We start from the raw sequence: 25,623 nt of genomic DNA, 5'->3' as shown, positions 1-25,623 counted from the left end.
GCGGAGTAGGTTACATCGAGAGCATGTTGAAAGATCAATAATTAAAGGACTTACAATTGGCTTGTAAATACTGGCGTTAGGGCAAGATTCGAAAACTGGCCCGGGGACGCTGGGCACTGGAAATCCAACAAGGTATCTGGATTGGTAAGGGATAGGGTTAATACTTGTAGGGTGGGGACTTGCTAAAATGAACGTATTCAAGCAAGGCAGCGCGGCTTACCGGAATTAGTCAATCGATTTAAGTTCGTCCCCATGTAGAGTAACGGCGCTCCGTGTAAATCGAGAGTCGCCCGCTAGGGAACAAAAGAGTGGAGCAACGGGTTAGTATTGTGCTCCCGTTCGAATTACTGGAAAATGTAATTCGCAATAGGTGGATCGCCGTGGCGGCGAGAAAGCTTACCGAATTAAAGTACAACCGGCGTCTTCTCAGCAGGGTCGTGAATGGCAGCCTCCTTAAAACAACTTGTGTCAGTTCAGTGTATTTTCTGTGTATTGTGTCTAATTTGTTCTTTTAGATTTGGGTAGTGAATGTAGTGGTATGCATGATGGAATGAATGAAAATAGGACAAGGTGGTGTGCTTCGGGTTCTTTTGATCAAATTGAATCATGTTTTGCATAGCTGTATTTATAAAATGTGTCACTTAAAAATATTTTTTGTAAGCAAACAAATCATTTTGTATTTATGTTTAAAAATATATAAACCGTAAGGTACAATGAAAAATAATAAAAATAATGTTTGAATAAATCATATGTCTTGTTCTTGCATATAGCATCCTCTCTCAAATTTATTGTGAAGAATTTCATTGAAAAGCAATATAGGTCTGAACAGAGGTACTCCTTTAGCCTTGTTTTTCCTCCCTCCTCTGGGCCTAAAACTATACTGGGAGAACTCTTCTTTTGTAATTCTATGATTCTGACCTATTACAAAGAGGTGGGCATGAGGGTGTTGGGAATAGGAAAGACTCAATGGACTAGGAATAACTTGTCATGAACAGTAGATTTATCACAATCTGACACTCATATTCTCATTTTGTGTGTATGTTCTACAGCACAATGCAAAATGCTTATACTGGAAGCAAAAAGTTGTTGTCTGACACGAACATTTCTGGGGTGATTTTCTTTTGCCGCCCTGGTCTGTATGGTATGGGAGGCCTTTCTTGGGGTGGTGGGCAGACACGAGTCGTGTGTTTCCTCCCACCTCCCTCAAGCTTCCATATTTTTAACTTGGTTCTTTAGAATCCACTCTAGTGGTTCATGTGCTACAGTCTTTTTCAGTGGCACACAGCTAGTAATATCTACAAAGAAGTCCGACCTGGCTATGTCTAGGAAGATGGGAAATGTATGTACAAGTTATAAGTGGCTAATGTGTGTTTGCATGTATAAGTTAATGCATGCATTTCGGTAGTATGTGTGTGAGCGTGTGCAGTTGGTAGATGGCATACGTACCCATGAATGTCCAAGCAGGTATGGACATATATTTGTGTTTATAGCAAATGCCAGATTTCTGTAAAAACACCTGGACCTTTGCGTATGTATCTCTCAAAATCTGCTGCCTTTGTCTTGGGTGTTTGTGCCCCGGATGCCTATTTTATGCAAGCGAGTCTGGGAGTCCTGGTTAAATGTATCAACATGAGAATGTGTGGTGGTGTACACGTCATAGATTAGTAGATGAGCACTGCAAACTGAAATTGGTGAAAGTATGGTGGTAGGATGCAAGATTTGTGTCTCCCACCCTGATTCACTTCTGGAAATTCAGCTTCGGTTTTTTAGAGCATTTCCAGCCTAATTACAACTGCTGAAGGGGGCGGAGAGTCTGTTGGTGAGGGAGTTTGGACATTCTGGATCATAAAGCCGCTCTTCAGCTGCTTTCTGGACAAATGTACAATGCAGTGTTGGAGGAAGCACACACGACTGACTTATCACTCACAAGGCATTTGTTGGAGTGAGCTCACACTGATGAGCTGTTTTGAAATTGGAAAGCAATTCGGTCTGCGGTATGTTTTGGTCTACACATATTTTTGATTGTTTCTGCAGCAGTTTCATGCAGCTTGTACTAAACACCTTTTATATGTCAACCAACGCCTCATTGCTTCCCTTGTTGATATGGAGTTGGGAATTAAGGACCAGATAATACACTAAGCGTTTTTACAGTTGCAAACGCACTGATTTAGATGTGTGGTCATAAAAATGCATTTTCCAGTGTACTAATCCCATTTTAAGGGTCAAAATATTTTTCCTAATTTTCCCAGGCTTGTTTTTTATTATAATATTTAGGTTGAAAGTTACACTGAGGATAACTGTCTTGCATTCTGTTGTGTTGAAATGCCTCATTTGAATTGCATTTGATGAATAAAAGCCTGAACTATTTTTCCTGGCTTCAAAGGCACTTCACAAAGTCTCTGGAAAAAAGAGGAGCTTTCTATTGAGATGCATGAGAGTGGATGACAAAGAAGACTCATGTAAAATATACAGCAGTGGCTCTGAGGCCCCATCTGAATAATTTATTGGTGGTGCGGCACTGGTTTAAGGAAGCATTCTGAATTTTAAGTGCATTTCACTATATCCTGACTGGTGGAGGGGTGGGGGGGCATTTCCTCTCCTGCTCTTTCAAGGAAATTGTGATTTGTTGTGTTAAAAATATAAGTTGGAATGAGTATTCATATTTGCTACTTGAGACGTTTCAGTCTGATTCATATGAGAGCGCATCCTGAAATGGTAAAGAGTTGACTATTTCAGCAGGGAATGATTTTATTCAAGCGTGTTCCAGTATCCCTGCAGCAAAGAGTTTTAATTACATGTCTGCTGAAGAGCAGTTATTTAAAAGTGAAACGGATCAAAAGGGTGGAACAGGAACGTTGGGATTTACTGCGTACCCATGAAGCAGGCTGCTCGAAATGAGCACAATAGGGAATTTAATTATGCTGTTCTTTGTTAATGCATCTGTTAAGCCTGCTGTTTATAAATGTGAAGTGTGGGTTTTGTAACCATTGTATATAAATGGCTATGACGACCTGAGTGAATTCCCCACCAATACCCAACACCCCTCCCCCTTTCCAGTTATGTTTTAAACAGCTAACTATACTATCTGCCACTTTCTACCTTCAATATTTTAGATTTGTTAGAGGAACATATATGAAGATACAAATGATTTTTCCAACCATCCATTATGTGTTGTATTTGTTTTTTATTCGGGGGGAAAAGGAGGGTTGGGAGGTAGAGAATCTATTTGAGCTCAATTGGGTGGACAGACTCTTCAAAAGAGATGGTGTTTTAACCTTTTGTTCAGTGCTGTAATGTAAAGTGACCCCAACCCTTTCCACAAAATTTGGCCCCAGAGATATCTCACAAAAATTGATTGGCCTAAAGCTGAATGGGGTCCCCTGAATGGCTGACCCTCCCCCGTGCTGCAGAGGATGCAGGGGCCTTTCTTGTCTAATTATCGACATCAGTGGATTAAAGATGTTTTTTATGCTAAGAAATGTATAAGTGGAACTGATCCAGCGCTCTGATTGAAAAACTGTCTCACAAACGCTACCTTTCACCTCAATACTCACCATTAATCATGAATCACACATAAAGGCCAATAACACCAATGAGTCAATTTTTGAGCAACTGAATCATGTGATTTGACTAATAAAACTATTCACATAATATTTACAATATTATATACAACTGCAGTTTAACTTCCATTACTGTGGTTTTAAATTATTTATTACCTATTAGTTAAATCACTTAAAGGCGATTGGATCAACTGATGGAAACTAGACCATGAATAAACAAGACCAGCTTGCCTTTTCAAAACTAATTTTATTATCTTTATTTTTCATAAAGAAAAAGCAATTTACGTTTCAGAATCTTTATTTTATAAGCAATTTAGAAAGCAGCATTTAATAGGAAATGAATTAATGAACTGACATTTTTAAGCAAACTCAGAAACATGAAATATTAGCAAACAGCAGTTTCCATTCCCTAAATCTATTTCTATGACTATTTCTCATTTCACCTAGAAAGGAACAAATCATTAAAGTCTGCTGTCCTTACATGCGCCAAAAGTCCAACAGCATGTCTCGTCACACTGGCATCGGAAAGAAGAGAGTTTTTTCCTTGCTCATGGTGCCAGACTTTATACCTTTTTCTCTAGCTAAGCTTTCAACATTTCACATTCTTTTACAAAAATCCAAGCTTTCCATTGGCTGTCCGGTGTCAGTCCACGTTAAAATTATTAGGTCATCACCGGCTCTTGACCAAGTCCAGGCTTCATATAAGCCCTATTGTCTTTTCATTTCCATAACTTTCTGCTTCCTCAAGAATGATACTTTTCTTCGAGCAACAAACGTTTACTTCCTAACCTTGGCAGACACATTGAGTTCCTGTCCTTGAGCTATCTTTCCACGAGCACATTCAACGCGACCAAAGAACTGCTTTTTAATTCACAGTAATGATGCAATAAAAATCCACACTGCTGCGCATGTGCAATTGTTCCACTCTGGACAAGGTTTCGCGTCTGCAGCTTGGTCAGCCATGTTTTCAGAACCAACTTTAGGCCTCACTTTGGAAACTATTATTAAACAAACACAAGACATCAATTAATTAAACAATTGAGACCCATTCTGTTACCCTCCCCCTTGACTAATTAATCCTGTTACATATGTTACCTAGCAGAAGCACAAAAAGGCAGCATTTATATTTACTTCTTCTTTTTCGAACCGCAGGAACTCCATGAGCTTTTTATCACAAAAGGACTTTAGATTCAGCTGTTTTTCTGCATTTTTCATATTGAGTTCTCCGAAACTCTTCTAATTCTTTTTCTTTCTCCTTCCTAAGTTTGCAAATTCTTTTCTTTTCTATTACATGTTTTCTTCTTTTATGTAACATGCAACTAATTTTTAACAAAAGTATCACTATAGCTATGATTATTAAAGGAAAAACTATTTTACCTATAATTGAACTATCAATCTCTTGAAACCAGTGTTTAATTGCTGAAAATATTTTACTTAAGTGTTCTGAAAAACTCATTTTCTAAAGGTTCTACTTCACTATGCAACTCAGTTATGTTTCTTATATACATCTCTAAATTCTGACTTTTGTCAGGTATGTAAGTGCAACAATGTTGAACATGCAAAATTCCACAGACTCCACCCTCTTTTGCCAGCAAAATGTCTAGTGCTAAACAATCCTGCATCACCATAGTTCTCATGGCAACAAGTTCTGTATTCACTAATTGAAATCCACTTGCAGTATCTGTTGACAATCTGTCAACAATTGTAGACATTTTTCAAATTTTGTTTGCATTCAGGGTTATTCCTATCATAGGTATTAATGCACCAAATATGTCTCCCATAATTTCTGTAAAGCTTTCCCTTCTAAATCTATTCAAGTGATTACCAATTTCTAATGAACCTTTTGCATTTCTATCCACATGAACATTTTTTGGAAAGACTAAACCTACATAACACGTTCCATACCAGTGGTCCGGAACATTGTAGTAAGCTTTATTCCCACAAATAAAATAAATTCCAGGAAAAATTGGATCTTTGCCTCCTTTAAATCCCCAACCCCCTATAAAACGATAGGTGTCTTCACATTGACTTGCACCAACAAAATAAATATCAAACACAGTGTTATCTTTTCTATTACAAAAGTTTCCACTAACAGGGTTATCTATATGAATAGCAACATTTTCATTTCTACCATTGAGCTTTTCATCTTACATTTGCCAAAATTTTGACTTAGTAGTTTTCAACAACTCATTTTGTTTGTAAATTGCCCTTCTCTCTTCCACTATGTTTAAGAACGTCTTCTCTTCCGTTCCCAATTTACATGTTAAATTATTTCTAAAAGCATACTCATAAGTAAGTTCACTAGTTGCTAGGAAAAATTCCCTAATCTGTTTAGCAGATTTCACTTTATTTAAACTATCTACAACTTTTACATTTGCAAAAATCTCATCAAAATCGGAATAGTAATATTCCAAACGTCCAGTTTTATAAAACAAACTAGCTATTACACTACATGTTATTCCATAGGTAAGAGGAAGCATATTATATGTGATACCCTCAGACACAGATGTAGGTAACTTCACACAAATATAGCAATCTTTTGCATCCATCACCTTAACATATTCAGATAAAAGTCTTGAAAAGGTATTTCTAGAAAAATCTCCCACAGATCTATCTTGATGAATCTCTGGTTTATGTACAATAATTCTAACTGTCATGTTAGCTTTATACGACTCTTTATCTATTCCAAAAGGAAAAATGACAGCTAAAATTAACCAAACTAAAATTATCAAAATTACACATATTGAAGACAATTTGCAACATCTTTTGAGAATTGAGCATCTCTAATTATTATTAGTATAAGGCATCTTTACTTGGAATGAAAAAATAAAAATTACTAAATATACAAAAAAATTACAAAATATACAAAATATACGCCCCTCTTCTTTTTTTTAACAGATAACTTTATTATCTAACAGCTTTTCTTCGACCTTATGTCACACATTATTGTATTTTTCCAGCTAACACAATTTCTTCGACCTTGTGTCTCCTAACACAATTTTTTCAACCTTGTGTCACCTAATGAACATTTTCAATCATTGTCACTTGCATCATCTAAATTTTCTTGACTACTATTTACTTCTACCACTGGTGGAATAATTATATAGGTCCACTCAGGTGATTTGCACTTCTGATTTGGCTTTATTATTCTCTTTGCTCTGCTGTTTATCACTTCTATTTTCTTTCCTGCTTGTTTTTTCTTACTCAAGTCTTCTTCTTTTTGACTTGTGATCTCATTCACCTGCTCCTTTGCTTTATTCACTAATTTAAATTTTAGGCCTTCAATTTCTCTCGGCCAATTATCTCCTTTTCTTGTTAGCTTCCTTTTCGGTTCCGCTAAATTATACTCCACTCTCCAAGCTCTTTTCCTTGATCTTTTCAATTTTGTTTCATTTTCACTGTCATCTGTTTCACTCTCTGTTTTATCAGCTGATTCATCAATAATCAGTTTTTCTGTGTCAGATTCTTCTTCATATTCAGGTACTTTTACTCGGCAGTTTCACTTTGTTAGGAACAACATCCTTATAGCTGGTACTTGGAATTTCTTCTTCTTCTTCTTCAATTACTTCCAATTCACCAGTTTCCGAATTTCCGTTCCTTCTTCCAAAGCTTCCAATCTGCTTTTCAATACTCTCCTGATCTTGATCTTGAATCACTTCTTGTTCAGTTTCCTCTTCTGCTACCTGATCTAGCAGCTCTTTATCATTTTCTTCTTCATAATCTTGTATCACAATTTCTTCATTTTCTTCATTCAAAGCTTCATTCACATTTGAATCTTCCAGATGTCGACTTTCTTGTCTATCTTCAGGATCTGGATTTCTTTCAGGTTCTTCTTCTGAATCTGAATCAGCTGTTGTCTCCCCTTCATCAGGATTCTCAGGTGCTGGTACACGTATGGTGTGGCTAGCATGAATCCATCTCTTCAATCCCCTACACTTTACTGCATTTGTCGTGACTAGTATCACCTGTCTTGCCTTCTGCCACCTTGGTACTAGGCAGTTTCTTCTTCGATGTACTTTTGTCCTTACCCAGTCTCCTGGTAACAGATCATGAGCTTGTTCTTTCTCTTTTGTGAATACTTCAGTTCCTACCTGATGGAACACAGAAGTCACCGCGTCAGATAGATTTTTGCAGTAATCCATAATGATGCTATCATTAATGCTCAACAGTTTATCAACTGGAACAAATGCTTGCCTCATGACCCTGCCCATTAGAATCTCATGAGGGCTCAATCCTGTTTTTCTATCTGGAATGCTTCTCAAAGACATCAAAACAAGTGGAAGTGCATCTGTCCACTTCATTCCTGTAGCTAAGCACATTTTCGCTATTCTATTTTTTATTGTACCATTCACTTGCTCAACAACACCTGATGCTTCTGGTCTGTAAGCACAATGTAATTTTTGCTTTATATCCAGAGCTTCACAAATCAATTTTAACAATCTGTTTTCAAAATGTGTGCCACGATCTGTCTCGACCGTTACTGGGAAACCATACCTTGGTATGATTTCTCTCAAAAGCAATTTTGCAACAGTAACTGAGTCATTGTGACGTGTTTGAAATGGTTCCACCCACCTTAAAAATAAACAGATTATCACCAAGACATATCTGAGTTTGTTGTGAGGTGGCATGTCAATGAAGTCAAGCTGTATTCTGGTCAATGGACCACCCTCCCATCCTATGGTTCCCATGCTTACAACTGTTTTTCTGTTTGGGTTAATCTGTTGGCAGATAAGACATCTTTGACAAAAGGATTCTGCAATTATTCGAATTTTGGATTGTACCATATCTGTCGAAATAATCTAATCATAGAATCTCTTCCAATATGTCCTGGACCATGGTACATACTTGCCATGTCAAAATCATACTATCTGGCATTACTGCTCTGTCATCTTTGTAGACTCAAATCTCATCTTCTCTCTGTCTGCATCCTGCTTTTAACCATGTGTCTTTCTCTTCATCACTCGCTTCATCTTTACTCCCTGCCAAGTTTCAACTACAGATATTAGCATAAGTGAGTTCAAAACATGTTCATTTTCATTTTTCCGATTAACAGACACATTATGTTTTGCACAAAATTTTGCCATTGTGTTAGCATATGAGTTTCCTTTTGTTATGTAGTCCTCTCCTTTCTTATTTGCTGTGCATTTTACTACTGCAATTTTATCTGGTAGCTGAGTTCCATCAATTAATCTTTTTATTAACTGAGCATTTCTTATTGGTGATCCCGCAGAAGTTAAATAACCTCTTTGAGACCAGAGCTGGCCATAGTCATGGACTACACCATAACCATATTGACTATCAGTCACTATGGTAACTTTGAGCTCTTTTCCCAATTCACATGCACGAATCAAAGCAATTAATTCTGCTACTTGAGCTGAACAAATTCCTTTGAGACTGGAAGCCTCAATCACATCTGCAACTGTACAAACAGAATATGCTGCACTCAGAACACCTTCATCTGTTCTTAAGCATGAACCATCAACAAACAAGATATAATCTGATTCAGGTAACGGAACATCTTTTATGTCTTGTCTTAGCTTGGTGCAATATTCTAATACATCCAGGCATTCATGATCAACTTCGTCCCTGATTTCTGTTTCCGAAGTGCCAGGTAATAATGTGGAAGAATTTAAATTCACACATGTTGCAATTGAAACATTGTCTGATCCAAGAATAACTTTTTCATATTTTGTCAGCCTATTACTTGTCAAATGCTGTGTCTTGCTTCTGGTGAGAAGAATTTCAACTGATTGTGGTACATATACTTTTACAGGAAATCCCATTATTATTCCTTCACTTTGCTCCAAACTTACACTTGTTGCAGCTACTGCTTTTAAGCAACCTGGTAACGCTTTTGCAACAGGGTCAAGAACAGCTGAGAAATATGCTATTGGCTTTCTCAGTCTTCCATGTCTTTGAATCAGAACTGATAATGCACATCCTTCTCTTTCACTGCAATACAGCTCAAATTCTTTTTCATAATCCGGCATTCCCAATACTGGAGCTTCACACAAACTTTTCTTTAACTGTTCAAAAGCTTCTAATTCTGTTTTTGTTAAACTAATTGGGTCTTTTATGTCTGCTTTTGTCAGTCTTTGTAGTGGTTTCGCGATTACTGAAAATCCCCTAATCCATTGGTGACAATAACCTACCATTCCTAGAAACATTCTAACCTGTCTCTGTGTCTTTGGAGGTTGCATTGCTTGGATAATTTTTATTCTTTCTGTTGTCACTTGTCTGACTCCCTTTGCAATTCTGTAACCATGATATTTTACTTCTTGTTTGCAAAACTGTAATTTCGCAGGAGATACTTTATGTCCCTCATCTGCCAGATGAGTTAAAAGAGTAATGGTATCTGTTACACAATTATGTCTAGTTTTTGCAGCCACAAGGAGATCATCAATATATTGCACTAACGTAAATTTTCCAGATAAATCTAGATTTTCCAAGGATTTCTTTAGCAACTGATTGAAAATAGATGGACTTTCGGTGTACCCTTGAGGGATTCTACACCATGCTAAAATACGCTCTTTAAACCTGAACGCAAACATTTGTTGGCTTTCTGGATGCAATGTAACAGTAAAGAATGCGTTGCATAAGTCTATAACTGTATAGCGTTCTGCATCATGCAGAATCTGATATAAAATTACCGCTGGGTTTGGTACAACTGGGCAACATGGAACAACAGTTTTATTAACCTTTCTCAGGTCCTGAGCAATTCTGAAAGTTCCGTTTGGCTTTTTAATTCCCATAATTGGTGAATAACATGGGCTACTCTCAATTTCTTTTAGAACCCTTTGTTTTATGAATTTGTCTATCACAGGAATAACTCCTTCAATCACTTCTACTTTAATTTTATACTGAGGAATGTTTGGATAATCTGCTCCTTGTTTTACTGTTATTTGTACTGGATCTACATTTTTCATCAGGCCCATTTCGTCTCCAGTGAAATCCCAAATGTTTACATTCACTGTGTCTTTCAATTCTTCAGGTAGATTATTTGTATCAAACACAGGAAATAATTTACTTTCTTCTGCCTCAACCATTGACATTGTTAATTTGTAAAGCCCATCTTGTTCTGGAGTTTGAAGCTCTATACCATCCAGTGAGCAATAAATTGCACAGTTCATTTTACAAAGATATCCTTACCTAAGAGATTTACAGGACTGCTATCACAAACCACAAATCTATGCATGTCTTTAAATTTGCCTATTTCAACTTCAACTGGTTCAGTTAAATCTGTTTTTATTTGCTGATTAGCTACACCTACTACTTGGATTTTATCCCCAGAGAGAGGAAAGTTTTCTAATTCCACTGATGTAACAGTAGAACCGGTAGCACCTGTATCCACTAGAAAAGTAATTTCTACATCATTAACTTTACCATTTACAAATGGACCAGATTGATCTACCTCAAGAGTGGCTCCAAGCACACACTCTTCCTCCTCTCTCAGGCACCGTCAAAAGTAATCTTCAGATTCACTCCCTCCATCTTCTTTCAACCAATATTGTTGAGACACATTCGACACATTTACTCTCGGTGATCTCTTTACCTGTTCACCTCCGCTGAATCCTGTTTCTGCACTGTATCTCTGCAAATTTACAGTTTGGAAATGGCGGTTGTGGCAACTGACTTTGCTGAATCACTACCTGTAGCTGTTGCTGCTCATTTATCTCATTCTGCATCTGTGGATTTAATGATGTATTTTTTAAATGAATTCTGGGCGGATTCTTACACTCACGCTTCCAGTGTCCAATTTAGCCGCAATTAAAACATGGGAGTTTCTGTTTCAACTCTTCTATATTTCCCATCAATTTTGGTTTATTATAATTACCTTTGAATTTTCCTTGATTCTGATCAACATTCTTATTTCCTAAAGTTGCTATTTGTTGTTCAGCCACTTTTACCTCTGCCCACATAGTTTTTTCTTTCAGCTTCTTTTGTTTAGCATCTATTTCATCACTACAGTATTTTGCTTTTCTCAGGATATCATCTACTGTGTGTGATTGCCAACCAACTATTCCAGTTCTTACCATTTCACTAAATTCAGGTCTCAAGCCATATACAAATCTGTATATAAAATGGCTCATGTCCTTCTCACTTAGATGCTCATAACCACTGTATTGTTTAAACACCAGCAGTAATATTTCATAAAATGAATGTACTGATTCTTTTGACTCTTGAATTGTTCTGTCAATTTTAACCCAATCTATCTCTTTTGGGGGAATCTTGTTTTTCAAAAACACAATTACCTGTTCGTACTTTCTCATTACTTCTGGAGAAGGAGCACCTGTTATTTTATCTCGTTCATATTCTTCTCTAGGCCAATGTATAGAAGTTTTACATTCTGTCCAAAGATCTGAAGGGACAACTATGTCAAATAATCCATCAAGATCAATCCACAAAACTTTTGAAACTTTCACAAATCTCTCTACCTGTCGATACCATTCTACAGGTTTTTCTCTTAATCGAGGAAAATCATTTGTAAACAGTAAAATGTCCTGTCTAGTCCATGGGACATGTACATATCCTCCTCCCGCTATTTCTCTCATTGGAAATTCATTAACTACCTTTTCATTTTCTCTGACAGGAAAAGCTAAACTTGTTCTATCTTCATCTCTTTTCTTTGCCCATTTTGCTCTCCATTTACTTAATTCACCCCATTTTCTCAAAATCACAATTAAATCTTTTACGTGAGTTATTCTTCCTGTGGTATTCATATTTTCAATGTCTTTTTCAGAGAAATCCACCCTATATTTTTTCTGCAAATTCTTCTGCTTACTTAAATCTACTTCTAATTCAAAAGCCATATCTTCCAATTGATCATATTTGTTTTTTGTTTTCCATGTTATGCTTTTGCAAATAAATAATAATTCATCATCCTGATATGCCTTCAAACTGTCAGTTCCAATTGTTCCAATTACTAATTCCTCTAAATCTGCTTTTAATTTTCCAACATCAAGTAATTTGCATTCCGGCGTTTGTGTTAAATCTATTTTACTCGGACTCTTTTCTGGAGAACCAGAGTCAGATTCTGCACCAGTTGGAGTTTTACAAGACAAACTTTGATTAAAAGTTAAGTCAGACATCATTATTTTCTCTCGATGTATTTCAGACAAGTCTGAATAAAATTTCTCTGTCACTTTCTGTGTTTCTGAATTTAATGGAACAGTTAAAGCTGAATGTAATTTCTTTTCGATCAAATACTGGAAGAACAGGTCCAATCGTTACAGGTACTGTTACTGCTTCCATGCTTTTAGTTAACTGCTGTATTAATTCATTCATAGAACGAATATATTCTGAGGTATCTGGTAATCCCTCACATTTTTCAGTACTAATTCCACTTCTTGGGGTTTCATTTCTTTGAACTGGGGTTTCAGTATAATTACTATTTTCTCCTGATATATTTGAATTACGTCCTGTTTCTACTCTTTCAGGTGTTTTTCTATTATTTAGATTCGATTCAGGGGATGTCTCATCAATAATTTCTCTTTGAGGGGCACTTGGAGAAGTCCATGAACAAACTGGTTGATAAGGTGGCGGTCTTTTAGTATACATTTCTTCTAATACCACATCTTCTGAATCACTTTCTTCACTATTTCTATTTTTCTTATGGGTACTCTTTTGTCCAGTCATCTCATTAATTAATCTCACTGGGTACAAGCCATCACACATGTCTGCACTTCTCCACCGACGCATTCTATCCTGATGTGTTTCTCTATCAAGACCTAATCTTGTTCCTCTTGATATTCCACTACTCTCTCGTTGTAGTTCATGCATTTCATCCTCCCATTCAACTAAAGCTTCAAATTGAGTAGGTCTAGGCCTTGGTACACGTTTCATCATTCTTTCTCTTAAATTTTCAAAACCGCTATGTTAAATGATCCATCTTCCGGCCATGCTAACACACCATCATTTTCAGTATATTTTATCCAATTCTCAATCCAAAGACAAGTATGATAACCATATTCACCCAACATATAAGCAGCAGGTGTTTTGTACTTATGAATTAATTTTCCACCTCGCGTTGAAATTTTCTTGTCAGGTTTAATTTTGTTTTTTAACTTCTGAAATCCATGAAAGCTTCTTTTTCTCTTTCATGTAATAATAATCCATGTTTTTAAACGATTTCCCTTACTTCGGAAAAGATCGTAACAACTTCCTTGTTATTCCGCAACACCAACCAATCCGTGAGTGAAACTGAGCAACGAACCAATCAGGTTAAGCTTCGTCACTATTTTACTCAACCAATAGAATTACCGTTTTTCAGGATAAGCCAATCAGCTGTAAGCTTGCCTAGTCACATGAACCTATCGGTGCGCGAATACTGTGACGTATGTTAGCCAATCACAGCGCAACTCTTGTGACGTATGCTACCGCTGCAGAGAAGCTGCAACTGTCCCCTCCTTTACAAAAAAGGTTTTCACAGCGCCATATTTACAAAACTTTCAATTAAATTCAGTTAATACCTCCATAAAAACAAACCATTTGCCTGTTTCGCTAAAGTAAAGTGATAGCTTTCCCAATCATTCAAGTATTCTTTTCACGTGAAATAGACAACGTTATTTTCACAGAATATTTAAATTCGTCGATAAAGTAAGTAGCCTTACCCTACCGTTCTAGCAAGTAATAACGAACTTGTTTCTCCCCAAATGCTCATACAGAGATATTTTATACCTCCTTAGAGACAATTTAGAGTTTCACTCGATCGTACATTACAAATTCGTTGACACACATTCATACGGAAAAATCCCTAATCATGCATACACAGATCTTCAGTAGGACTTTAACCAACCAATAGAAATCCTCGTTTGCCAGTAAGATAGACGACGCTTCCTTACCCTTCACTCAAGCTTAGATAAATTCTACTACTCTTTTCACAGTAAGTGTTAAAACAGGACAGAAGTCCCTATACTCGAAGGTTACAATTTCATAGACTATCCTCACTATACATTCTTCCTTACACACCTAAAATCCCTAAACTTGTGCTGTACGACCAAAACACTTGTGATATACGGCGATACCACTATTTGAAACAGAACAAATGCACTGTGTAACTTCACCTGTCACACTTCTCATGCCGGCACAAATCAGGAATTTTCACACCGCTGGAAAAAACCTTTTGACTACAAATAACAACTAAACAAACTTTACATGTTTTAGACATCAATCCTATGTAATTACCATGTAGCATGCTAGTTACCATAGTAACCGTGACTCTGCAACCAAGTTATTGATCCAGCGCTCTGATTGAAAAACTGTCTCACAAACGCTACCTTTCACCTCAATACTCACCATTAATCATGAATCGCACATAAAGGCCCATAACACCAATGAGACAATTTTTGAGCAACTGAATCATGTGATTTGACTAATAAAACTAGTCACATAATATTTACAATATTATATACAACTGCAGTTTAACTTCCATTACCATGGTTTTAAAACATTTATTACCTATTAGTTAAATCACTTAAAGGCGATTGGATCAACTGATGGAAACTAGACCATGAATAAACAAGACCAGCTTGCCTTTTCAAAACTAATTTTATTATCTTTATTTTTCATAAAGAAAAAGCAATTTACGTTTCAGAATCTTTATTTTATAAGCAATTTAGAAAGCAGCATTTAATAGGAAATGAATTAATGAACTGACATTTTTAAGCAAACTCAGAAACATGAAATATTAGCAAACAGCAGTTTCCATTCCCTAAATCTATTTCTATGACTATTTCTCATTTCACCTAGAAAGGAACAAATCATTAAAGTCTGCTGTCCTTACATGCGCCAAAAGTCCAACAGCATGTCTCGTCACACTGGCATCGGAAAGAAGAGAGTTTTTTCCTTGCTCATGGTGCCAGACTTTATACCTTTTTCTCTAGCTAAACTTTCAACATTTCACATTCTTTTACAAAAATCCAAGCTTTCCATTGGCTGTCCGGTGTCAGTCCACGTTAAAATTATTAGGTCATTACCGGCTCTTGACCAAGTCCAGGCTTCATATAAGCCCTACTGTCTTTTCATTTCCATAACTTTCTGCTTCCTCAAGAATTATACTTTTCTTCGAGCAACAAACGTTTACTTCCTAACCTTGGCAGACACATTGAGTTCCTGTCCTTGAGCTATCTTTCCACGAGCACATTCAACGCGACCAAAGAACTGCTTTTTAATTCACAGTAATGATGCAATAAAAATCCACACTGCTGCGCATGTGCAATTGTTCCACTCTGGACAAGGTTTCGCGTCTGCAGCTCGGTCAGCCATGTTTTCAGAACCAACTTTAGGCCTCACTTTGGAAACTATTAGACATCAATTAATTAAAGAATTGAGACCCATTCTGTTACCCTCCCCCTTGACTAATTAATCCTGTTAAATATGTTACCTAGCAGAAGCACAAAAAGGCAGCATTTATATTTACTTCTTCTTTTTTGAACCGCAGGAACTCCATGAGCTTTTTATCACAAAAGGACATAACATAAACACATAAAATAAGCACATGCCATTAATTTAACTGCCGCATTTAATACTGACAAAGACAATAGACAAGGTTAGTTTATTATTTTTTTCTTTGCGTATGCAACATAAAGCACATTCATTTTTCCCACGTGTAATGATAAATATATTCTTAAACTAAGTTGATTAATAATTTCACCACAAGCTTATTAATTGAATTAATGTTATAGGATATCAATTTCACAAGTTTGAACAAAATTTTGTTTTCTACCTTGCTCCATCAGTACTAACATATTTTAAATAAAATTTCTGTAGGAAATGTTTACCCTAGAAATAACTACAGTTAAATGCATTTTTTTTTCTCAAATTGGACCCTCATCCAGAGCTCTCAACAGCGGGTGCAAATGTGAGGTCGAATCCGTGGCCTTAGTCAATTTTGAAAACAAAGATGCGCTGCACTCAGGGTTCGCAGGTCATCAGTTATTTATTCATTAACCAAGAGGACCCGGTCTGTAAATCACACCGACACGTTTCGGCCAAAGGCCTTGCTCACGTTGGAGTATTTTTCCCACAATGCACCTTTATATACATAGCCCATAATGAGGCTTTCTGGGTGTCGTTCATTTAACAATAATTCTCCTCGTAAACAACAGACATTATATGCTGTAAAACACCGGGTGTACTGAATTCAATATATACACAGGCGTCATTCCATTTCACAAGCTGTATTCAGTGAAAAAATATGTACAACTAATCGAATTTCATTAATCCAAGGTTTCCATGGTATTTTCACAACGTGTGTACTGCGAAAGATACCATAACCCACACTTCTAGGTTTATTTGAGACTCCTCATTATAAACTACATCACAGCTACTTTACTACTATAATATGTACAGTGACAGTATTTACAAGCATTCGATTCTGTATCACAGAACTTGAGTTATAGTAACTCACCCATTAATTAAACTGATTGTTGTCAGCACCCTAAAACTAATCTCATTAAAGTGCACCTGTGATGGAGTCTCAGTGACCCGCGATAGACTATCTTACACGATTAGATATTCCGCTGTTACAATTCTACCTCCAATGTATTGTTAATCACATTATTGTTCCTTCGATCATTAATAACGTTAGTGAAACATAGGTCTTAAAAAAACATCAAATCCTCCTGAAAAGCAATTAAAGTGGCAGCCATTTAAATAAACATAGCAAAATACCTATATCAAACGCACAGTTCATTTTCGAGAGCATTCTACCTTATTATAAATTGGCTCGATCCAAAATATGGCTCACAACATGGACCAGCCAAAAGTCACCGTCCTTTCCTAGCAAAATTTCAGAACATACAGATACTATACATGAAACAATTCCCTATAGGCAATGTGTAGTCCTGATGAGGTGAACCACTTTATAGGTGACATAAAGTTCTTCATCATTATTAAGCACCCTAGGGGTCTTGATTTGTTTCTTAATAATGTATTTGGACTCCAACTGTCTTAATTTTTTTCTTTAGATCCCCTGCTCTTTCATTCGCTGGGATATTGTCCAAACCCAAAAATTCCATGGCCCTCCAATTATTCTTTTGGCATGTGTCCATGTGTCTGGCGCAAGCATAATTTAGATCTTCAATTTTTTATCGCACAGATGTGTTCCAAGATCCGTTTTTTCAACATACAGACAGTAGACCCAATGTATCTCATTCCACATGCACATTGGATCACATAAACCACGTACTGTGTAGTACACAAGATCTTATACTTGATTTTGATCGTTTTGCCTTCCTGTATGTTATTTGCGGTCTTTCTCCAATCGCTGCACCAATATCCTGGCCACTACTCAGTAAGTGTCAGTAGTTCTGAAAAATTTTGGGACTCTCCTTACTATACTCTGTATGAGTCTCGCCGCTTCCCCACTCTGTGTGATGACATCTTTTTGAACTTTAGGAATGAGGGTATCCATCCGGGTGACTTTTTCAATCTTTTGTAGACTCTTGTCGAGATCTCTTGGCCTGTATTCCCTTGCTTTGACTCTCTGTGCACTTTCCAAGATATTATTGCTGGCTTCTTCATCTTTAGAACAATTCCGCTTAATTCTTATGACTTCACTATATGGAATACTGTTTTTTAGAGATTTAGGGTGGCTACTTGAGCCGTGCAAAATGCTGTTAGTTGCTGTAGTTTTCCTCAATAATGTTGTTTGAATCTGCCCTTGATCTATATAGACCGTTGTGTCCAGGAAATTAACTGTGGTACTGCGAGTTGTACAAGTGAAGGCCAATTCAATCTCATTTTGAGTCAAATTGTTGAAATAGGACAATAACTCCTCTGTTTTCCCATTCCAGATAACAAATAAATCATCCATGTAGCGTAGCCATATTATCTCTTTGTGTAGCTCCTCTTGATTCTCCGGCCCTCAGGCAATTTCCTTCTCCCACCACCCCATTGTTAAATTGGCATAGTTAAATGTATTTATTTAAGTTCTTTAAAATGTGTAATGCATATGTTCAAAGAGAATATGTTAATCTGTTTGTTTTTTTCATGGACACCACCATTCAATGATTTGCCGGCCACAGTGGTAAAATTATTGACCCAAGTTGGGTCCAGGGGTGTAGCTTGGCTAGTAAGAGTGGTGATGGTGGTGCGAGGGGGGATGCGGGTGAAATTTAGATTTTCCAAAAATCACACTGGCACATGATCTTAAAATACATTATACCGCAAGCAGGGCACGCGAGAAGGGATTAGGGGGCAGTGGAAAGGGAGGAGACAGTGGCTTAGAAAGGGGGGTGCAATGGGTCCGGGCCGCCCTGGGTGTCATCACTGAGGGGGGTGACAAAATTGCAAACATATGTGTAACTATCTTTATTTTCTCATTTTAATTCAATATGGGCGGGGGTTGACAAGAAATTTTCCACACTGAGTACCACCTGATTTGCTACTCCACTGGGAGGAGAATGGGGTTTGGTATAGGTACCAAGGGGCTCATTATGATGGGCAGATTGCCCCTGCCAGGCTGGCGGTAGCCACCGCCAGCCTGGCGGGGGCAATCCGCCCGATATCCACACTAGTTTTCCCCCCGCCATATTAGTATGGCGGGGGGGACCTCGGCGGACGGAAAGACTGTCCGCCGCTTTGCGACTGGGACGGAAAAGGAATAATATGGTGGCGGTGTCTATCAGACACCGCCAGCCATATTATGATGGTTGTTGTTAGGTGCCTTTCCGCAGCTGCGATGCCGCCACGGAAAGTCATGCGGTCTTCATTCGGGCCCCCAGAGTGAAGTATAGGTGGGGGGTGCACACGGGGGGTACCTGTGGTACCCTCCTTCATTTGCATTAACAAAGTGCCAGGCACTGCGCGGTGCCTGCCGCTTTGTTATTGCAAATGCTGAAATGCATTTTTAGCATTGTGGCGGGCGGTGCAGAGAGCACCACCCACCACAATGCTAAATTGGCAGGATGTGCCTGCCACTGTGGTGGGCACATCCTAATACCCCCCACGGGACCCCCGCCCTTATGGCGGGCGGTCCTGAATTCCGACAGGATGGCGGGTGGACAAAGTCTGCCCGTCATCCTAATGACCCCCCAAGTGAGAGAAAACACAATATTTTGTAATATAGCAAGCATTTTTGAAGACTTTCAAAACCGAGAGGGAGACCGGCTGTGTGAATTTATTTCTGCGTGTTTGTAAAAATCCGACAAACACCTCACCATACCAGACTGAAATCAAGGGGTTCCTGTTCAGTTTCCAAATTATTGTAGACCAAGTTATTACTTCATTATTGTATTGTATTTGTAAGACAGTTGAGGACATCACACTAAGTCACCCATATATTACTAAACCCTTCCCTTCACAAAAAAGGTGTATTGACTTTGCAAGTGCTTGTTTTTGATGAACAAACTCAATGCATTTTTCTTAGTCAGCTTATTGAAGTTACTGATTGCTGTTTTCTTCTTTGATTCATGATGGCAATTGTGCACTTGGTTCACCATACAGATTTAAGCAGATGAGTAATCTTTTAGATTGTGTTTATTTTTTTTTTAGTACATTTATCTAATAGAGGTACACGTAAACAAATAGTGTGTACAGTGGGACGCATCATACTGCAAGGGACAGCTTTTTTTTTAAAGCTTCTAATCTATAGCTGGGTTAAGAGATATGTAGGGCAAAGGTTTAAGTTATGTAAGTATTGGAGCATAGTCACAGAGCATTTTTGTTGGCTATACTAAAGGCTGTTTTTTTTATAATGGTTGTTCTGGTTGATTTATATTTTATGGCAAGACAGGAAAGACCGGGTTCTGCTTCATCAGTGTTTTCGTTCTATTTCAGCAGATGTTATGGGGTCTCCTTGCCACATGATTCAAAATTGCATGTATTGATGTTTAAGGATGGGTCCCTAGTCCTAAAATACCTTCTTTTTCATTTGTGTTATTTTGGCTTAGTCATCGTTGATATATAGCGAGTGTCCCACCCATTTTAAATTTCATTTCTTTTTTGCTGCATTTAGTATGGTATTGGCTTCTGTGTGGTCTAAGAAGTGCAGTATACAGTACTGGGTGCTGGTGCTGCTCGGAGAGTCTATCTGAGAACACAGATGGTGGCTAGTTGGTTGTTTATGAATTCATTAGTTTGAAGGTCTAGCCCTTAAGGCAGAACGTTTGTTAGGAAGACTATGACCTTGTTTTTCTTTCCTTGCTGTATGCTATATAGCCTTAGGTTTTTCCCCCTTTTTCCTGTTTTCCAATTCTTCATGTTCTTCCTAAAATTAAATGAAATTAAATGTGAGGTTTTATAAAGCGTGTGTTTGCTGTGGCGTCTTAGCGCTAGCTGTCCAAATTCTGTGCAAGGAGCCGGGCTAGTCGGCTAAGCTTTTTGTGCGAACAGCCATGTCTTCAATGCCTTTCTGAACATTAACAAATTGGTTTGTTTCCTGAGATTAATGGGCATCATGTTCCATAGTTTCGCAAAGTTTCTAAAGTCAGAAATCGGTGAAACTGAATTTCTAGGTCCTCTGAGCTGTTTCGGAAGCATTTTAGTCTACTGATTCGTATTTCATTAATTGTAAAGCTTATCTTTAATTATGTGCAGCTTGGTGGATATAATGACTGGTCTGAGTGATTTAACTTAGGCTACGATTGCTACCAGCTTTGTTCCACATTTTATTTTATTTGATAGAGCAGATACATTTCCAGCCTTTTGCTGTTAAAGTTGTGGGTTTTGTAGAGATCTTTCTTAACAGAGAATCTTCTACTGGCCAGTGTAGGAGAGATAGGTCTTTCATATTTTATTTTGTTGCTGTTATTTTCCATTTCCTTTGCTTGGTGTTAAATAGGTGATAAAGAGGGTATATGTATTATGACAAGAGGTACGTTCATCTTGTGACAGGTTTTGGGAGTGAGATATGATGTTTGACTAAAGAAGTGGTGTGGGAGTGAGACCTGATGTCAGGAGTTTAACACAGCTAACCCTCCCCCCGCGGTTGGGGGGGAGTGTTAGCTCAATGGGGGGGGGGGGCCCTCAACACAGCACTTCGTCAGAGAGCTCCACATTGAGTCCGGAGGGGGCCCCTCCACGTACCCTGCAGCGGGCCTCCTCAAGTCTCGTTACGCCACTGCCTGATGTGAGACTCCGTGCATAAAGACTGGAAACATCTGTAATAGAAACTAGTTATATTAATGCAACTGCTCTGTAGGGCAGTTTTCTTTCCCTGGTTTGGATAATTGTAAAGATGTGTAGTTCTAATTTAATATCCTCTATAGTTTGATGGAGTTTTTAACCACTCTACTGTCTGACACAACTCATATAAGTGAGAGAGCGCAATTTGAATAGAAAGTATATCGTAGCCACATTTAGACGCATATATTATAAACGTAGGAATGAAACGCATATCGTAATGTGAAGTTGACGACAATAGCATAAAGTCAACTAAAGTGATAACATGGTATAGGAAATGTAAATGTATTTACACGTTAAACATGCATTAGATTTAGAAGGCCCGTATACAGAATGGGTAAATGTAGAAATGTGTAGAAATGCTTACGAAATGTAAAACGTGCACAGTAGAATTCATGTACGTGTGTAACTTTAAATGGAGAAACGGCGTGAAATGTAACGTGGAGAAATGTGCAGAGAACATATATAACGATGTAACCAATGAGAATGTAAAAGTTATACTCTACGTAGTTTATATTCTATGTAAAATGTATTCAAGTATAACTAAGACTTTGCTAAAGTACGAATATATGAATGTATGCCAAAGGTTATACTGTGTAGAGGGCTTTTTGTAGGAATGCTAGAAGAGTTTAGGTCATTTGTGATTATAACCTGACTGACCAAGAGTTCGCAGGAGCATAGTCAAATGTATGTAATTTAGTGGGCTTGTAAGAGTCGTAAATAGCTTGATGTGAACGTGAGAGCCAAGAAGTCTAGCACTTGTTAGATTTAAGGTGACAACGCCGGACGGAGCTTATTGCTCGAACGTGAGGAGAGACACTTAGAATTTGAACTATGTTTTGACAAGACCATTCACAGGACCTAGAAGGGTCAAGTTAAGCGACATGGAGTTAAAGTTTTGTCTAAGGTCATTTGACTTTTGCGCTGAAAGTGTCAATGGAAGTATCCAACGAGATGATGAAGATGACATCTAAGGAGAAGGGTCAACTTAGCGAACGACGCAAGGAGCGGACCAATGGAAGAAGCCAGAAGTTGACATCATCGGGGAAAGTCCGTGGTGGGCGTCAAGGGGCGTTTCACCCACACTGTGATTGTGTATTTTAGGGACAGCACCCCGGGGAGGAGGTAGCAATTGGCAAATGGAGATTAGGAACAGCGAGGCGAATTGCTCAGAGCGAAGGCAAGGGTAGATGCCTTGAGCAGATGCGCTGAGAGAGATCAGAGCGCAAGGGAGCAGTGGGCCGAGGACCCTTAGAGAGCGGATGGGTAGGCAGATAGGGTACTGCTTCTGAAACTTAAAGATTCCTTTAGAGGCTAAGAGAGTTTGAACTTCTTTGGAAGTCAAACTGCTGACACCTTTTTAGGGAAGAAACTTGCGAAGTAGGGATGTCACATAGCATAGAGTAGGGACAGTTTTAACTTGATTAATTTTATCTTACTGCAGATGACGCAGAAGGAACCACTTCACACCGAAGCTTTAACTGCTGATATTGAGACTGATTTTGTATTTTGTATACTTTGAGACTTATCCTGTGAGGATTGTATTGCATTCAAATTATCTTTATATAAAACTTTTAAACTTTATCAGTTGTAAGTGGTTCTTCAGAGTGGCGTCAGTTAATGGGGTTCGTCTAATCTATGCGGGGGTTGTCTTTTACTCAATGGCAGATACTATCGGTCCAAAAAATTGACGAATGAGATAAGTTATTAAATTGATCATAAATTGATATCAAAATCTCATTCCCCGCATAAGCACACTTGCAAGGTTAATGTTTTTCAATTAAATTATGAATTCATACAGTTTGTACGTTGTGGTGTTTAGCTGTCTTTCACGGTTTTCTCTCTGCCCTTGGCTGTAACTCGTTCACTTCAGTTTTACTCTCTTCATTTGTATGTAAATTAGGCTTTCCTGAGAGCATAATTGTTCAGTTTTATTTTTGTTTATTTTACCACTAAAAATAAGAAAAGGAACACAAACCTTTCAAGTGTGAGATTAGCGAAAGCAATGCAGTTGCTTTGGAGATCCAAGGAACCTAAAGACCTCCAACACATTGAAAGCATTTAAGTCTGTATTTTACAAGCAAGAAAACATTCTAAATCAACCAAAATGTTTTCAGTCGGCATTTAGCAACATTAAATTAGTATGCACCAGACGGGTCAGTTTATTTTTTTTATTAGCAGTAAAAATGTATTTATTTTATTTAACTGCCTTGTTTTTATAGGCATTACATAATTCTCATTCTTTCAGCCACTTCAAATCCCTTGAAATAGGAAACGAAGTAACAGGATAATTTCACGCAGAAGGATAAATATTTGGCTGTAGATTATGCAGATTTTGTCAATTTTTCTCACAGATGTTGGCTTCACAGATTGTAATAAATCTTTCTGCTCATGTGGCCTACCTCTTTAGGAGTTAAATTCTCCAGTTGATGCTGAGACGTAGTATGAGTTTTGTCGGAGGATCACTGGTGAAGAGGTAGACCTGAAATTAAGAATTACACTATAAAAGGAATTGTTTTACTCAATTTGCAACTAATCAGTATTGGGAACTTGTTGTGAGGTTTCTCTAGTATTTATTTTGAAGGTGAAGTAATTTGGATGCACTTAGACATATGTTCTGGAATTATCTGAGGGCCTTTCCTTTTTCACTTTGACGTGTTTGATCTAATGATTTAACCACATACCTTTAAATTGTTTTATACCTAAAGCCACCCTCATTAAATTGCAATGATGATTCTCATATGTTACTGTTGGCCAAAATTATAGTTGGTCTTCAGCCATTGATTCTAGGAAAAATTGAGATTCTCTGGATTTGGGAAACCTGTACCCACCCTAATTAGATAATGTGAGTCTGGACATGACATACTTCTCAAAGAAGGATAACATTTACTTAAAGATATTGTGGAGGCGAAATGTTAAAAGTGTGTGGTAAGTCTTCAATGATATGCTTTAATATTAGCAAAGACACCTTGGTTATAAATGTCAGTCATGTTTTCCAGCAGAAGAATGAATACGGATGATATTGTTAAAACAGCAAAGTTGTTTTATAGCTGCTAGCCAATTCAAGTCTCTGCTTTTCGATTTAGGTAGGCTTTTGTTTATTTTTTGTAGTCCATAACCGGCTTTGTGGCCTGATTAAAAAAAATTGTTTTTACTCTTCCGTTCTTGGTCAAAGTACAGGTTTATTTAAATATGTAGGGGATTCAAATTAAGCTATGATTAAAGGTATTTATTCGTGTATAAACTATTTTTATTACGAAATGTTGTTTTTTTGCTTTCTGAAGTTTTATAATCTTAAGAAATGTGTTCAAAACGTTCTATCTGGAGGGCAAAAAAAGCAAAGTATATGGCAGTTATGTAAAAGGAGTGGAATTGAAACTGAGAAAAGTTAGCGGGAATGTTGTTACATATTGTACTAATATTCACCTATAACAGTTCCTATAATATAATTCCTACTATTTCTTTTAATCTCAGTCTAAATTCTGAGCCTGCACCTAACACAAAGCTGCGCTACTATCATTATTTTTAAATTATTAAAAGTTATTTCTTTTATAGGAAGCTGCAATGTCGACTGACAAAAGTGACCTTAAAGCTGAACTTGAGCGAAAAAAGCAACGCCTTGCTCAAATAAGGGAGGAAAAGAAAAGGAAAGAAGAAGAAAGGAAAAAGAAAGAGGTGAGATTGTGTAGTAATGCTCCTGCTATTAAGACCCTGATGTAGGAGGCTGTCTTTTGAAGTTTCGAGTAGATGTTTGTGTGATACCTTAAAATCGGGTTGCATGAGACATTCTAATGTTTAAGATGTGCTCAGATCTGGGTGAAGAAAAACACGCAAGAAGTTGTTTTCATAGTTCACATGGGGCACTCCTAGAGTGATTATAAACTTTTAGACTTAACTATAAGCATTTAGTCATTTGGTTGACGCTAATGAGGCACAGTAC

At 37.6% G+C, this 25,623-nt stretch overlaps 1 protein-coding gene across 1 annotated transcript in view; it reads left to right on the top strand.

Annotated features, from left to right (window-relative positions):
- The window catches only part of DYNC1I1 (dynein cytoplasmic 1 intermediate chain 1), a 1,862,117-nt gene that overhangs the window by 143,743 nt on the left and 1,692,751 nt on the right, over positions 1-25,623 (top strand). The window contains exon 3 of the mRNA XM_086941928.1: positions 25,239-25,358. Coding sequence (XP_086798054.1) covers positions 25,239-25,358 — 120 coding nt within the window. The remainder of the gene's footprint in view (positions 1-25,238; positions 25,359-25,623) is intronic.

This window comes from Lissotriton vulgaris, chromosome 10, assembly GCF_964263255.1.
Source record: "Lissotriton vulgaris chromosome 10, aLisVul1.2, whole genome shotgun sequence".
Classification (NCBI taxonomy): domain Eukaryota; kingdom Metazoa; phylum Chordata; class Amphibia; order Caudata; family Salamandridae; genus Lissotriton; species Lissotriton vulgaris.
The sequence above is the reverse complement of the archived record's forward strand: the minus strand, read 5'-3'. Positions and strand labels throughout refer to the sequence as shown.